The sequence below is a fragment of the Dermacentor variabilis genome, chromosome 6 (genome assembly GCF_050947875.1).
Source record: "Dermacentor variabilis isolate Ectoservices chromosome 6, ASM5094787v1, whole genome shotgun sequence".
Lineage (NCBI taxonomy): Eukaryota > Metazoa > Arthropoda > Arachnida > Ixodida > Ixodidae > Dermacentor > Dermacentor variabilis.
In genome coordinates, this window is record NC_134573.1 from 40,625,821 (window position 1) to 40,643,152 (window position 17,332).

The 17,332-nt window shown below is 45.9% G+C and overlaps 1 protein-coding gene across 5 annotated transcripts in view; it reads left to right on the forward strand.

Moving 5' to 3' along the window:
• LOC142584752 (WD repeat and coiled-coil-containing protein-like) overlaps positions 1–17,332 on the forward strand; it is a 70,295-nt gene that overhangs the window by 32,970 nt on the left and 19,993 nt on the right. For 3 of the 5 annotated variants that reach the window (XM_075694980.1, XM_075694981.1, XM_075694984.1), the window contains exons 8-10: positions 6,093–6,215; positions 12,536–12,631; positions 16,413–16,684. In XM_075694980.1, coding sequence (XP_075551095.1) covers positions 6,093–6,215; positions 12,536–12,631; positions 16,413–16,684 — 491 coding nt within the window. The remainder of the gene's footprint in view (positions 1–6,092; positions 6,216–12,535; positions 12,632–16,412; positions 16,685–17,332) is intronic. The other 2 variants (XM_075694983.1, XM_075694985.1) reach the window with 1 other exon arrangement.

Genomic DNA, 17,332 nt, shown 5'->3' on the forward strand with positions numbered 1-17,332 from the left:
CAAAGGCCTTAAGACCTCTCTTGTGCATTTATCGAGGTAACTAACAAAAGTTTAACACTAGGAAAGCATAGGAGTATGTTTGTATTTTGAACATGCAAGACAAGTTTTTCAGATATGCCGAGCTTGCCTTTGTTGCTTTTGTGCTCTCGTAGCCAATGTCCCATGGTTTTATTATCTCCTGTGCCAGTGTTCACAAGTCATTTGTGTGAATGTATCTCGTCATGCCAGCTCTTCAATTCTTAACTTAGTATGTATAGGTCATTGCAGGCTCCCTGTGGACATCAGATGGCATAAGGTGCATGAAAGTTGTGGCTGAACAGGATCTTACAAACTGTAGCTTTGGACTTAGTAGCTTTGGATTCAATACCTTTAAAAAAAGATATTGGCCTGGATTTGAAAACAGTGTACATTCATTTAGAGATTGCAGTGAGCTGTAAGAACATCCTCTAGGAATAGATGAAGGACAAATCAGTCATCTCAGTGAAAATATTGTTACGGTGAAGTGAAGGAAGAAGTTGGATTAGACTAGAGGAAGACGAAGTCTGCCAGTTGCCTGAACGTCATTAACCTCAGTTGTAAATATACATTATTTTACACTCGTGGGCCCGCTTTCTTCCTGCAACATTTTGGTGGAAGGTGCGGGGTACAATCACGGAACTTCACAGTGGACATCATCTACCTGCCGCCACAATGGCAAATCAACCGACACAAGTGACAGCGCCTCAGCAGCCCGTGCCAACGATCATCCTCACTCATCCGCAGCACCCAGGGACATTTTATGGCACGGACAACACCTACGTCGAGGACTGGCTTACGATGTACAAGTGAGTGTGCGACAACAACAGGTGGGATCCAACAATGATGCTAGCAAACGTGATATTTTATCTAAGAGGAACTGCGAAGCAATGGTACGACACACACGAAGCTGACTTAACGAGCTGGGATGTCTGCAAAGAAAAAATGCGAGACCTGTTTGGCAGACCTGTCGGTCGTCAGCTGGCGGCAAAAAAAGAACTTGCGTGTCGCGCTCAGACGTCCACAGAATCCTATGTCGTCTACATACAGGATGTGCTGGCCCTCTGTCACAAGGCTGAAGGCAACATGACCAAGGCAGACAAGATTGGTCACATACTGAAAGGTATTGCAGACGATGCCTTCAATCTCCTGATCTGCAAGGATTGCGCCACTGTGGATGCAATTATAAAGGAGTGCCGGTGCTTCGAACAAGCGAAGGGCCACCGCGTCGCTCAAACTTTTGACTGATTGCCCAATACTGCCGCGACATCTTCTTGCGAAGACCCGCCGCGGTTCGTTCAGCCCACAGGACCGGAAGAAATCACGCACATCGTTCGCCGTGAGCTTGAGGCCATGGCTCTGGCTCCAGTTCGTCCCGACTGTCGGGAAAGCGTGCCCGCTATCTCCGTTATACAAGCGGTCATTCGGGAGGAAATAGCAAGTTTGGCCATTCCATCTCTCTGCTTGGTCTGCCATACAAACACCTACCAGATTTCTCCGGCCGCTCACTCCCAGACACAAAGCTTTCCGCCACCCGTCGCAACCCAGCTGACTGGCGCACAGCGGATGATAAACCTATCTGTTTTAATTGTTCCGGTATTGGACACACCGCCCGTCATTGCCGCAACCACTGGTCGTCGCCTCCTCGGTGGTCGTCTCCGAGTCACTACCGCCAAGTACCGGACAATCATACTTTCTCGCGCTATACGCCGACTAGGAACATCAACGCCGACAGTGCTCCACCAAGATCCAGCCGCTCCCCGTCTCCATGAGGTCGTAGGTCCCGTTCGCCTCTCGTTCACCGCTCTTCGTCCCCTTCTGCAACCGCTCGCTTGGCTTCGGGAAACTATGCGGTGCAGCTCCCGGAGGTGAAGCTGCAACTCCCACCCGGCCCACAAATCCTCTGTTGACCCTGCCAACATGTGGAAACCTACTAGACATTGAAGTTGATGGCTTTCCTGTTAGATCTCTCATTGATACAGGAGCGCAGCTTTCAGTTATGAGCGCTGCTCTCCGCCGAAGGCTCAAAAAGGTTCTGACACCCGCCGTACCGTGCACTGTGCAAGTCGCTGATGGGAGTACTTCACCTGTCCTTGGAATGTGCACAGCACGTGTGACCATTGGGGGCCATTATGCCGTTGTTCTATTTATCGTCCTTGAACACTGTCCGCACGACCTAATTCTCGGCCTTGACTTCCTTTCGAAACACTCTGCCCAAATTAACTGCTCCGCAGGCGTTGTACAGTTGGATCTGCCGCTTCCTGCCAATGCAACAACTTGTGCTTCACACAGCTTATGTTCTGCTGAGTTTGCAAGGCTGTCTCCACAGGCGGCTACAAATGTCCTCCTTACGCCCTGTCTTCCCATACCTGATGGCGAGTATGTCGTGTCGCCGCTTACTGACGTGGTTTTGTCGTGCAATATTGCCCTGCCGAGCACCTTAATCCGGATCCGCGAGAACTGCACTTGCGTGCCCATCCTCAATTTTGGATTTTCATCCCATGTGCTGCCACACGGTATCACCATAGCACATATCACTCCTTTGGAAGAAATTGAGGTTTCTTCTTTGACCTCTGAATCTTTCCTCAGTGCCAACGGTCCTTTGTCACCCACTCCTCCGTACTCGACACCTGCGGACGATGTTTCTAAGATAATCGCCCCTGACCTTCCTTCCGAACAAACAGCAGCTCTTCGTCACCTCCTGTCATCTTATCAGGACATCTTTTATTTGGACGACCGTCCACTTGGCCAGACATCTGTTGTCATGCATTGCATCAACACCGGTGACGCCAGCCCCATTCATAGGCGGCCATATCGTGTCTCCGCAACAGAACGGGCCATCATACAGAAAGAAGTAGACAGGATGATGGACAAGGACATCATTGAACCTTCCAGTAGCCCGTGTGCATCACCGGTTGTCTTAGTAAAGAAAAAATACAACTCGTGACACTTCTGCGTTGACTACCGTCACCTCAACAGGATAACAAAGGATAACACAGTTTCCCGAAGTGAAGCGACCGGTTGCAGAAGGGGACGAAGAGCAGTGAACGAGAGGCGAACGGGACCTACGACCTCGTGGAGACGGGGAGCGTCTGGATCTTGGTGGAGCACTGTCAGCGTTGATGTTCCTAGTCGGCGTATAGCGCGAGAAAGTACGATTGTCTGGTACTTGGCGGTAGTGACTCGGAGACGACCACTGAGGAGGCGACAACCAGTGGTTGCGGCAATGACGGGCCGTGTGTCCAATACAGGAACAATTAAAACAGATAGGTTTATCATCTGCTGTGCGCCAGTCAGCTGGGTTGCGACGGGGTGGCGGAAAGCTTTGTGTCTGGGAGTGAGCGGCCGGAGAAATCTGGTAGGTGTTTGTATGGCAGACCAAGCAGAGAGATGGAATGCCCAAACTTGCTATTTCCTCCCCTGCCTCGCATTGATGATGCTCTTGACTGCCTTCACAGATTCCAATACTTTTCATCAATTGACCTCCGCTCCGGCTATTGGCAGATTAGCGTCGATGAGGTGGACCGCGAGAAAACCGCCTTCGTCACAACGGACGGTCTGTACCAATTTAATGTCATGCCCTTTGGATTATGCCTTGCGCCAGCTACATTCGAGCGCATGATGGACTCTCTCTTGCGCGGCTTGAAGTAGTCTACATGCCTCTGTTACCTCGACGGTGTGATTGTGTTTTCGCTGAACTTTGAGGGCCACCTGCGGCGCCTCACAACCATACTCTCCGTGTTTCGCAGGGCTGGCCTTCAGCTAAACTCCTCCAAGTGCCATTTCAGTCGCCGTGAAATTAACACGCTCGGCCATCTCGTCAACGCCACTGGAATCCAACCTGATCCGCACAAAGTTCACGCCATGCAAAATTTTGCTGTACCTTGTTCAACAAACGATGTCCGTAGTTTTCTGGGCTTATGCTCTTATTTCCGACGATCTGTGAAAAATTTTGCCGACATCGCTCACCCTCTCACTGACCTTCTTAAGAAAGACGTCTCTTTCTCTTGGAGACCACTGCAGGAGAAAGCGTTCTCTACCCTGATTGAGCAGCTTACAACTTCCCCAATTCTGTCACAATCCCGTGGATCAACCGGACGATACTGATGCAGACTCGGCCATCAGTGTTCTATCCTTCTTCGGCTTCCTCCATATTGGCGACGAGCAGTGCAAAGATCCTGTTCTTCGAACACTTATGGAACGCCTAAGCTCCTCGCCCAATGACCCATCCCTCCGCATATTCACCTTGCTCGATCGAACTTCATACCGTCGTAGCGTTCGTCCTGACGGCCCAGAGCTCCTCCTAGTCGTTCCCAAGCACCTTCGACTAGCCGTGTTCCAGCAACTTCACAACGCGCCTACTGCTGGACATCTGGGCATCACTCGTACATACGACCGCCTGTGGTGATGCTTCTTCTGGCCCGGCATTTATGGCTCTGTGCGCCGTTATGTCGCTTCTTGCGACCTGTGTCAGTGCCGGAAGACGCCTGCTATGCCTCCCGCTGGTTTGCTGCAACCAATTGATATCCCTACAGAGCCCTTCTTCTGTGGGGCCTAGACCTCCTTGGCCCCTTTCTAATTTCCATCAAAGGAAACAAATGGATTGCTGTAGCAACCGATTATGCCATGAGATATGCCATCGCACGAGCGCTACCAACCAGCTGCGCTACAGATGTCGCCAACTTCTTACTATACGACGTCATCCTGCATCACGGCACCCCTCACCAGTTGCTTACGGATCGCGGCTGCTACTTTCTATCAAAGGTCGTCGATGATCTGCTCCACTGCTGTTCTACAGAACACCAGATTGCTACCGCGTACCACCCCCAAACTAGCGGCCTCACCGAGCGACTCAACCGCACGCTAACTGAAATGCTGGCCATGTACGTTTCCGACGATCATCACGTCTGGGATGTCGCTTTACCATGCATCACTTTCGCATACAACTCGTCCCGTCACGACACTGCTGGATTTTCACCATTTTACCTGTTGTATGGCCGCGACCCCACCTTGCCCTTTGACAGGTTGCTGCCTTCCGCAGTACAATCACCCAGCACTGGTTACGCTCGCGATGCTATTGACTTAGCCGCCAAGGCCCGAGAAGTCGCCCGGCGTCGCCTCACAGTCTCGCAAGCTTCTCAAAAGCGACGCTATGACCTTCGGTACCGAGACTCCCATTTTTCACCTGGTTCCCTTGTCCTTCTCTGGACACCTTCACGTCGTGTTGGCTTGTCGGAAAAACTACTTTCCCGTTATTCTGGTCCGTACCAGATCTTACGCCAACTGTCCGATGTGACATACGAGATCGCCCCAGTCAGTCAGCCTTCAATGCCTCCCAACGTCACCAGCGATGTTGTTCATGTCGCCAGGCTGAAGCCATATGTCCCCCCATTAAGTGAGGCTCTATAACTTGCACCAGGACGGAGCTACTCCGCCGGGAGGGTGATGTTATGGTGAAGTGAAGGAAGAAGTTGTATTAGACTAGAGGAAGACGAAGTCTGCCAGTTGCCTGAATGCCATTAACCTAAGTTGTAAATATACATTATTTTACACTCGTGGGCCTGCTTTCTTCCTGCAACAATATCTCATTGCGTCTGGTCCATCTGGCTTGTGTCTCAAAACACATCTAAACCAACTGGAGCCAGTTTCAAACTGATACTTTGAGACGACATAAACCATTTACACCAGACTCGGTGAGGTTTTTCAACCAAGGTATGAGTAGGGTCTGTTCAGTTAAGGCTTTGTGCTTAGTTAGGGGTGGTTAAGATTTTTGTCACGCTTCTATTTGGTTAGTTCCATACAGGTTTGGAGTCACATTTCTGACACAGGAATTATTTTTTAAAGTTGTGTGCAGAAATTCACTTTAGCAGCTGTGCGAAGCGAACTTTACACTCGGGAATTGCTGTTGTTCTCAGATTGTCATTCTCAGTTTCGCTGAAATACGGTCAAGTAGGGCTCCTGCACCCAAAATGAAATTTGTCCAAAGTTGTGCAACAGAGTGTCAAGGTGACCTTTGGTACTGAGTGTCTCCTAGCTGACCATTATAACTACACAAATTCTGCAAACGCTTCACGCAGGGTCCACTGGAAGGCAGCTCGCAGCTGTTTCTACTACAGTGGAACCCGGACACGGACAAGCCAGAAGTCCGAAGCTGGGACGAGCTTTATGGCATCCTCTCACCTGACCTCTTGGCTGTCGAGGTAGTGTCAACCTGCCAGCTGGCATGTGCCACTGTGTTGTTATTCCTATTGACAACATCAAGTTCAGGCGTCCAAGCAACTAGACATATTAGTACAAGTCCAAATAAGTAGCGTGGCTTCTCAACAGGCTTCTACAGAAGCACTGAAGTGCCACTATTGTGGGCTCTTAACAGGAGAATTTTCTAACTGCAGCAATCAATGCATGGTGCTAAGCTGCATTTGGATACAGGTATGTTCAGTGTTGCATGACGAAGTTAAGTTGACATCGTTGCTCACAGAATCTAGGGATTATTCATATTACAGCACAAGATGGCAGCACTCATAAATTGAAAATAAAATTGTCTGTAAGTAGCTTAGTCTAGGCGTAATTATTTATTCACATACAGCCTCCGAAATTTCTAATAATATCTTGTGTGCATTGATTGCATGGCACATCAGTATGCCTTATAATGGTGAGAGGTGGTGAGATTGGCAATAGTATGTGCATCGTGTGCTATGCTGTCCCCTTCAGGGAGGCACACACCCTGGCAGAGTTTACTGTGCAGCCCTGCATAGTAAAAGCAGGTGTGATGGCACGTGCATGACTAAGCTAGATGTATCGTCTGCCGTGCACTTCTTTTTTTTTTATTACTGAAGCCCACACATGCGCCAGGAAATTAAGATAAAAGAAAAATAAAGAAGGACATTTTTCTGTACGTGCAAGGTTCCATATAAAAGAAATGACAACCATTCCACTCTGTGAAGATGGAATGGCAGCGAAAGCTGACGATAGTCAAAGCTCTCAAAAGGAAAAACAAAGTGCTTTCACTGCCATTCCATGTTCACAGAGTGGAATGGCTGTAATTTTTTGCGTTGCAAGTCAGGCGTCGTTGCTCATTCAGAGGTGCGTAGGCTTGCGATTGTCATTTTGGTTCAGCATCGCGGGAATGTTCTCTGTCGGTGGTTGTTTTGCGCCAGCGCCGTTTACATTCTCATTGCTCTTCCCTCCGGCGCTCCTCGTATGCATGTTGTTCTTTGGGTGTACGAACTATACGTGTCTGCCCCATCGATAACCCAGCTGTTTTTAGTGCTGACACCTCTCCTGCTTATATACTGCGATAACCTTGATGTCGTGCTATAGTTCACGGCAAGTGTTCTAATCTGTTCCGCATTCTGCCATCTGCATCGCTGCACTGCACCTGTATGGGTTTGTCAGAGATCGCCAAGTACGTTTCTGTTGGCGGACACCCAAAAAATTATGGAAGGTTAGTCATATACAGCTTTCACTGTAAAAGCAGAAGCTGGCCTTGTTATATGTGGTAGTGCACAATGGGACCTTGTGGATAACAAAAGCAAGGCGCATGCTCTGCCGAAGCGAACAGTGAAACAGATAGTACTCTCACTAGAAAGCATACTATCGTCAATCTCACTGCCTCTCATCACTATAAGGCACTGACATGCTGCGTGGTCAGTGCTCGTGTGATATTATTAAAAATTAAGGATGCTGTACATCACAAGCTCAAAATGAAACATTGCATGAAGCGGGGCTACAAAAATTCTTCGAGTTTAGATTTTGTACACTATAGACATAGATGTATAGCTGGTAGAAAGTGTCGTTAAATAACACTAAGTGATGATTAGATTGATTACAAAAAATTAGAGGTGTTCAAATAGCAAAATTTCCAAACTGGATATAATATTCTGGAAAAATGCCTTTCGAATAGTGAGTGAAATATCGAATAATTTCCCATTTATAAACGCAATGAAATAACAAGCTTTTGTGGAGTCCGTCTGCTAAAGAAATGAGGCTCATCTACATTACTTGATATGCATGCATGTAATATGCCTTTCACAACAGCATTTCTAGTCTACTGAGAAGCTTGTAAATTAGAAACAACCGCTTTCTATTATCGGCTCTCCTGGAGCATAATAATTCGGAATGGTCCTCACTTACGTCAACCTCTCTCCTCGTGAGACTCCCACAAGTGCCGTTATCCTATATCTTAGAACAGAAACGAATATTCAACACTTCTGAATAATGGGTTCTCAAATTGAATACGAGTCTACTAACAAAGACTGTTCAATTGGTATTTAAAATTTCAAATATTCGCACACCCCTACAAGAAATACAATGCATTGCTCGAAGTAGAGTTACAGAAAGCAAAAAAATATGTATGCATATATATGATCATTAGAAATTTATGACATCTAATCACTTCAGTAAGTACAATTAAGCACATAAAAAAGGGAAAAAGTAGCGAAACACAGTATTACACAGCACTCAGTGCTGTTAATGAAGAAGTTTTGTGACTTAACGAAGTCTTTGTAATTTAAAATAGTTTCATGTACAGCATGTTTTACCTTTATCGAAGAATAAATTGCTTTTAATGACACTCTGAAGCACTTCTAATTACGAATACTAATAGTGTTATCTGTGGTGTTTCCAACGCACAAAGAAAAAGGCAATGCTGAGCACTGAGTGTATTCAATTATTGATACATCGATAACTGGCAAGATTGTGTAGGCAACATGATGTGTGATGTAGCTGAACTTATGATGAGTGTGAACTATGTTCTGTTGTGTTGTGTTGGCAAGGGAAGTGTGACATCCCTGTGGGACTATGGGCACCCTGCAATGAAGTTTGGCCTGTACATGTCGCGCCACCTAGCAGCGGCGGTGAGCACCCGCGGGTAGGCCCTCACCGTCATTTCACTATTGTCCGTGGTGCGCTCAGGCCCGCCTGAAAGCCTGCTTTTCCAATTTTCCAATGGATTCACCGCGGCTTCTTGGCAGCTCTTTCGTGAGAAGTTTGAACAAAAAGAACAAGTGCAGATACTGCTAAGGAAGAGAACAAGTGCTAAGAACAAGTGCAGATACTGATACGTTAAGGATTGTCACCGCCTCGAAGAGAATGTCGATCGGTATCAAATAGTACCGCTTCCCTTCAAAACCGGGGGAAGCAGCCCTGCGGCTGCAGTGGATCGTCGCGGTTCGTGTCAGTCTTCTGAATTCTGTTCAACGGACTAAGACGTAAATGCAAATACAAGAAAAATAAAATAAGAACGAGCAGCGGCATCTGTAAAAATATGCAATAAAGCGTCAACTGCACAAAAACGCGTGAACTGATCCCCGCTCTTGTAAATCAGTTTAGATAGTTTTTTAGCTCGTCTTGCTCCAAAACAAACGCGTAGTGGTTGTTACGTGTCAAATCTAGCTTCGTAAGCGCGCCATGCTGGAGCTTTGTACGCGCTGTGTTTCTTCCTGCGTCAAGATCAAGACGCGAATGCTGGAAAAGAGCTCATTCGCGCCGATATTTTCTCGCGCTTAGAACAGAACTAAAGTTGGAGTACACTGCAGCACACGTCGAGTATTTGCAAATTAGCATTTCTCTCGCACACGCTAGCGCATATTTGTTCAGTCTTCACGTTGTTTAGTCTCCAGCTGATTGCCCTCTATGACGCTTCAGCGGTAATGCCCCCTCACATTCGAGCCCAAACGGCAATACCAGAATATGCTCGAGGCACTTTGTTCAACGGAGAAAAAAAAGCACTTGCCTGCCAATTCGCCAAAACCTCTACAGTTGTGAGGCGCAAGGTACGCTCCATTGAAGCGACAAATGACAGTTCAAAGACGCCCACGGCCGTATTTGCTCACATAAGTGGCATAAAATCATGATTTGTTAACTCAGTTTGAGTTCGACGTAAGTATGCTGGTTTTGTTGTGACCAATACTTCGCGACCTGCGGTGCTTGCTTAGTGGCTATAGACGGTGTTGGGCTGCTAAGCACGAGGTCGCGGGATTAAATCCCGGCCATGGCGGCCGAATTTCGATGGGGTCTAAATACCAAAACACCCTTGTAATTTGATTTATGTGTAGGTTAAAGAACCCCAGGTGGTCCAAATTATTCCGGAGTCCCCCATCACGGAGTGCTTCCTAGTCATATCGTGATTTTGGCACTTAAAAGAACATGATTTAACTTAAGCACCTCGCTGTGATGATGTCCGTGCTGTTTACTTATTTGACGTGATATACATGGCTGTTGTAAATTTGACGTCCTTTCTCAAGCGTCGGTAGTCCAAGATAGGCCTCGATGTTTTCGATTGCCTTAAAACCACAATTTAGTACGTCCGGCAAGTTTCAAACGAGCGCCGCAAAAGCATGCCTCCGTAGCAGCGGCCGCCTCGGTGTTTCGCGCAACTGACACGGTGGCGCTGACAGCTGAATCGATCGCTGCACCGCCTGACCATTGCAGGGTGCCTATACATATAGTAACAGCGATCATTTTTATTAGTCGTGCTAAAATGTCAGTTCTAATCGCGGGAGGATAAATGTGCAGCATGGTATTTAACAGCTTCAATGAAACAAATTAGATAGGCTTAGTGAGGTGAAATATTTGAAGCAATAGCTCTAAATAATAATCCATGGCAGGTCATTGGAATAGAACATGTACATTACGCATTGCACTATGGAGGTCATTTGTGTTCGTTATAGGCATTGCAGCTTGTCCAGAAAACTCTGGACAACATGTTGTCCTTGTATTGTGAAAGAAACTGTGAAAAAATAAATGGTATGAAGATGGAGCGCTAGGGGAGACGAGACATACACTGAATTGACAACTACTAATGCTTTATTCTCACATACACATGTACACATGAGGTAACAACATAAATTCAAAGGTGAAAAAATAAGACTCCCTTGTTCTTTTATAGGTACAGTGGAACCTCGTTAAACCGTAGTTGGCCGAAGCTCGGAAAAAGTACATACTAAACGGTAGTACTGCTTAACCAGAATAGCATAAGATCGCCCACTTACCTGTCTAAAACGGAACTTAGAGATAGTGCAATGAAAGGGGAAAAAACATGCAGTATTTATTCACTTTGCGCGACAAAAGTGTTATTTTCGTTTCATGACACAGCGACCTAGCAGCGACGACAGTAGCCTCAAACTTGCTGAACCTGTGCGCCGGCTTTTCAGCCAGCCCCCTCTTCTTGGCAGACACTCGCATGGCAGATTCTTCATTGGCATTGCATATTCTCTGCGAACGAGTGCTGTAGGGCTGCAGAAATCACTGAGCACCTTTTTCATTGCGAGGTGCTGTTCTCGTCGCGACGATTGCATTCAAGAGGCTGATGTAATGCACAGCTTCTGCCACTATCAGGCGTGAATCGCCTGTGCTGTCGCTTTTCGTGCTGTCCTCATCACTGTCGTTAGGCGACACTTCGGCAACAACAGAGGCAACGATGGTGAAAAGTCGAACCTTGTAGCCGACATCTTTTCGCGGTCGCAGCAGCACTGCCGAGCAACTTCTTAGCATTCCAAATGCCGCACACTGTAGTCAACAGTAGATCCATGTCACGTGCCAGCACCGACCTCTCCATGTCATGTTCGATAGCTGAACGATGTGTAATTTTTCTTCTATGCTGAGCACCCGGTGTCTTTTTTCTCCAAGTTTCTGCATGATGCGAGTCCTTGCTTACACGACGCCACAACGCTCTCTGGCACGGCATGGTACCGAAATGATGTTGACATGGCTTCACGCGCAAATGCACAGGGCACTTGGAGGCCGTTGTTCTGATCTCTGAGGCTTGTTGTTCTACCCGGCCGCCCGATGGGGATGACGCACTGCTGTGATTGCACGACAAAGAGTGGAAACACTACGTGTTAACCGATATGTACGCAATAAGCTGGTGCGGTTTATGCAGATACAAAACATATTATGCTCAATGGCCGCTGAGCCGGGGATTTGACTTTACTACATTTAAAACGAAACTACTGTTTAAGCAGGTATGGTTTAAAGAGGTCCTACTGTATACACATATCAAGAGCCAACAATCTGTAAAGGCATGCATTTACAATTCCTTTATACATGTGCTGCCCGGCCTTGGACTTGTGGAGTATATCTGCTTTTTTAAAGCAAGCTACCCTCATGAGTTGATAATACTGTTAGTTATTTATTATGAGAAAAAAACTAATAAAAAAATTTGCATAGCAGTCTTTTTGTACCACTTATGATATTAAATAGGGCAGCACATGCGTTAATAAATAATGCTTACTTTTCTGTGTCTTCTAGCTATTGACGTGTACAGCTATAAAAAAAAGAATGCAGTTGTGCACTTTCGCTGTTTTATATGTGCGGCTATCTTGAGTATGTTGTATGTATGCTGTTTGCAGGTAACGTTTCGGTTATGAATTAAGTGCATGCCTTGTCTTCCCCTCTGCACTTTGTATCTATTTTCTCACGCTGTTTCTCTCACAAAATCACAATGGAGTGTTCCCTTGTAAACAGCACTTGTTGTGTTTCTGCATGCACAAGCTTCAGGTCGCCTTGCTTTCCTTTTCAGCCTTCATCGAACCTCATCGTGGTCGGGAGCAACAGCTGCCACACCCTGTACGTGTACGGCATTGTCGACGAGCAGCTTGAAAAGCTCCACGACATTGTGAGTTGGACGTGGGGGCTCGAAGGGGTCTCACAACAGCTGCTCCCCTTTGTACCTCATACTACATAGTTTAGAATAGGCATTCAATAATTTTCTAGAACCTGTCAGGCTCGTCATTATGGGGATCACACAGTGGCATGGTGTGTCACTGTTTACCATCGGTGTGTCTCTCACCAAGAAATGCGAAGTGCTCAGAAAAGTCAGCAGTTGTCATTGCTTTCTTCAGCATAAACAGCTGAACTCTTATGTGTTAGTCAACAAAGCACTGCAGTGAGATGTCAGCCAAACCTTTTTTGTTTTGCTAGGAGGTGTAAGGAGAAAGATGCCTCGGAGTAGTGTGGTTACAAAAATATTTATATGCTAACTTGATGGCCAAGGTTTAAACAACAGTTTTAGCACAATGACAGAACATATGCTTATAATGAATATTTGATATAGCAAAGGTATTTAATTCCATGACTGTTGCTGCTTTGTTATCTTTTATTTATTTGTTTTATTTACAAAATACTGCAGAATACAAAGTCTAAGCAGGAAGGGCAAAAGAAAAGGAAACTTCAAATGTAGTGATTTCAAACATAAAATAACATAAAAGGAGAAAAGGGCTGTACAAACACTTTCATATGACTATTGTATACGATCACAGTTATTAACAGTATAAAAAATTATTTAGTGTATTGGAAAATCATTGGTAAGTATGACATATTCCGGTAATTTGTTCCAGTCCTCAGCTGTTTGTGGGAAATAAGAATACCTAAACATATTAGTTCTGGCAAAATAAGGTGTCAGTGTGCTTATGGCACATTTTAGCTGTGGTTAGAAGGATTATGCGAGGTTAAAGCAAAGTTAACTTATAATTAACAGGGATGGAAGTGCTGCACCAACCTGCGCGATCTTGCGCCAGACCATCGAGCTGCACCAGCCTGCAGCAAAACATTAATTTCAAATGAAATTGCCAAAATTAGCAGGATGTGCGTGTTCAGTGACAAGTACACAGCCATAGACATGCATTGGCTAGCACTCAGCGCTGCAATCCAAGCCTAAGCAAACCGTTTCAGCCTCGGTGTCTTTGGAGTGTGGGCATGTTTGGTGGCATAATTGTAACTAGGCCACAAGAAAATGAAAACCGTTTTGTGTTATACAATGGACTACAATTGTTTTATGAGAGTGTTACATGTTTGCATATAAGCTGACTAGCTAAAGATTATTTGAACTGGTGCTTATTTCATGAGGCACTCGGAAAGGAAAGGTGCGCTAAATGAATAAGCTTGCACCGTCTGCCCAGCGTGTAGCTCATCAGTTTTGTTATACATTTTAGCACACGACTTTGCGCCCTAATGGTGCATCTGTGTCGATTCATGGGCGAAAGCCGTATGTGTGACATTCCAAATCCACTTGGCACATGCCCCAAGTCCGGTTACCAGGATGATCTAGTGTGGCATGCTCACAAACGAATTGCTCGCTTTCACGAAGCTTCTTGGTCACAAATACCTAACGACAAGTGCAATCATCACTCAAACTTGCTCTCAGACTACACTATTTTCTGCCCGGCCACACCACACAACATCCGGCTCTTGCCGCCGCAGAACGCAAGCTAATGATGACAAGTTTCATATTTTGTCAATCTCAGCAGCCAAATTGTGGTCGTGATTGACCCGCCGTGGTTGCTTAGTGGCTTTGGTGCTGTGCTGCTAAGCATGAGGTTGCGGGATCAAATCCTGGCCATGGTGGCCTCGTTTCGATGGGAGCAAAATGTGGCCGTGTACTTAGATTTAGGTGTACGTTGAAGTACATCAGGTGGTCAAAATTAATCCATTGTCCTCCACTACGGCATGCCTCATAATCAGATCGTGGTTTTGGTACGTAAAACCCCATATATTATTTTTTTGTCGTCGTAATTACACATTCGGTGAAACCGCAAACCTCTTAAATTGCATTCGCGGCAACGATGTTCACAACGCAACTTGCACACCTCGAGTCCAAAAATGTTAATGAAACATCGTTTGACACACAAAATATCAACTGCCATTTTACACTGGCTCTATGGCACCTGTGGTGGAACCACGAATAAGCCTGAATAGCCAAGCTTATTCAATATATTGGTCTATAACGCAGACCAGAAAGCCAGGGAACACTTTTATCTCTTTATTGTTTTCAAAATACCTTTCAGCTTTTTCTCGGCAAGCGATGTGAAATACTGGCAAATGAGCAATGACTAGTACATCACTTGACATTTATTCTGCACTGTTCTGCTATCTTAAGTGAAGGTCACCAAGAATTGAAAATTACCTCAAGCACTATGCGAACGGTGCTCACTGTACCTTGATAGGGGTTGTTCATGGTGACCACTGTGAATATTTCTCATTCATTGTGCATAAATACCTTTAATTAGATCAATTTATAAATTTACCTAATCGATGAGATGGCAATGAATAAGTTGTGGATGATGTTGGCAAATGCCCGATAACCACATTTAAAACAAACTAAGATTTGTGAAGACATTTTTAATAAGAAAGAAAGCCATGAAACAGATGAAAAATAAATGAAAGCAGCTGTGACCATGACAATGCTTCTGAGCACTGAAAATTGCACCAATCTTTACGCAGACCTTGTCAAATGGAGGCACTGGGGACAAGCAGCTACGCTTTTTTCTCATCGCGTCAGCAGTTCTTGGTGCGCATCTTCGGTCCCTATCAAACGCAAGGAGTGCGATCTAGTTAATGGTTTACTTTCCGAACCATTACAAGACCGTGACCCAGGTTTGCACGTTCGTAATATACACAATGCACCGAAGATGTTTACGTCTGAGACCACTTATATTACTGGTGCAAAGATGCGTTGTCACATCGATATTTAAACAAATTTGCAGGCATTTTCTTTTTTTTTTTTCTTTGTCAGAAAAAAAAGACCACACAAGGACTAGGTCGCTATATATGCTGCTATCTATCATTTATCGATGTATTCCACAACCTTTTAATTGGCACCTTATTGAATAAGTAAGGTAATAACAGTTGGTTCATTAAAATTAAATATTAGTTGCTTGTTCACAATGAAAAAAGAAACTTAACTAGCATCATCAAAAGTCTGTCAACATAGAGTGGGCGCTATTTTAGGAAAACCCTCGGTTATTTTTTTATTGACCACATTTAGTTGCCACAGCCGGTATGTGATTTAATGGTGGTTTCTGAGAAACCTGTATTCCTTTGTAACTTCAAGCTACAGTCATGCGAATGGCAATTTTTCCCTGTCATGAATTTTGCTTGCCTCGGGCTTCTGCAGAACTGATCTGCCATAATCTAATAGTGTTTTGCAAAGAGAAATAAAGAATAACTTTTCTTCACATGCCTGTATTTCACTACCTTTACTAAGCTGCTCCAAAACGCATATTAACCGCTCCAAAACAGACAATTCCTGCTCCAAACTTGTTTCAAAGTGAGAAATTTGCTGCTCCCAGAGTTGCCCCAAAACTTCCATGGCCACTTCCATCCCTGAATTAACTGAAGATTGTAAATAGCGCAGTCGGACTACTGTCCTTTTTCTCTCTAAAGGGGTTTAATCTGATTGGCTGACGTGAGAGCGCACGGGGAACCGGTTCTCTTGCATGGAATAAATCTGAAGCCAACTGAACAGGGCTCGACTGTAATTTGCCATAGCCGTTTGTTATGTCGAGGTCCAACTGTAGTCGTATGTCCAAAGGTTAGCGGCTGAGAATACCAACCTAGGGGTGTCATGCCTCGCTGGAAATTTCACCCGTGAAGCCCCGCTTGCGCATGCGCTCGCACAGAACCTCCCCAAGGAGGAGCGGCCCAAGGGGGTGACAATCCACAACCAGGAGGCGTTGCTGATGATGGCCAAGCTGCCCGAGGAAGAGCGCCAGGTGCTGTCGCTGCCACGCTCGGAGTTTGTCGAGTACGAAGTTGTCCTCCAGAGCATCCCACTGTCAGCCCAGCCCCAGGGGGCCTGCACGCTTCAGAGCCTGCTGGGTCAGGCCGCCGCCAAGTCGTCTGCTTCGCTTGACAGCGCCGTCTCAGACCCCATCGCCAGGTATGGCCGCCTGTACGTGACAGCATTCTTCTGCTTGTTCTATTATAGTTGCATGAATGTGCCGAGCCAGTTTGTGGCCAATTCGCGAGTGTCCGAAATTGATGCTTCGTGTGTTAAAAAGACATTCAACTCTGTTGTATGCCATGGGGAATCATTGGCCGCGGTGGTCTGCTGCTAAACACAGGGTCATGGGTTTAATTCTCAGCCGTCTCCAGACTCTGCAGTTATGCATGCACCGCTTACAAAGGGCCCCCCTGCACCGTGCCTTAGGGTTTGTTTGCACCAAGCTGCAAACATCTCAACCAAGTTTTGTAGTTAAGCACAGTGTGTTCGGAGCTAACAAACACAATGTGCAGTTGGCTCCCTTGTTTTCAAAGAGAGGGTCTCTTTTTGCCATCTCTGGAACTACCAGCTGATGGCAGGTTGCAGCAGCAGCCCATGAACGTCAGCCATTGGACAATCATTCCCGACCACAAGTTACGTGTGCCAAAGCTCACGCATTCATATACCCTGTTCCAGATTTGTCACGAATTAACAGGGGGTGTACTACAGTTGAGCTCACTTGTAACAATATTCAGGTGCAAAAAAAAATCTCGTGGTTACAACAGATAATTATTGTAACCGGGTAGCACGAAAAAAAGCAATAGGTCAAACATTCAA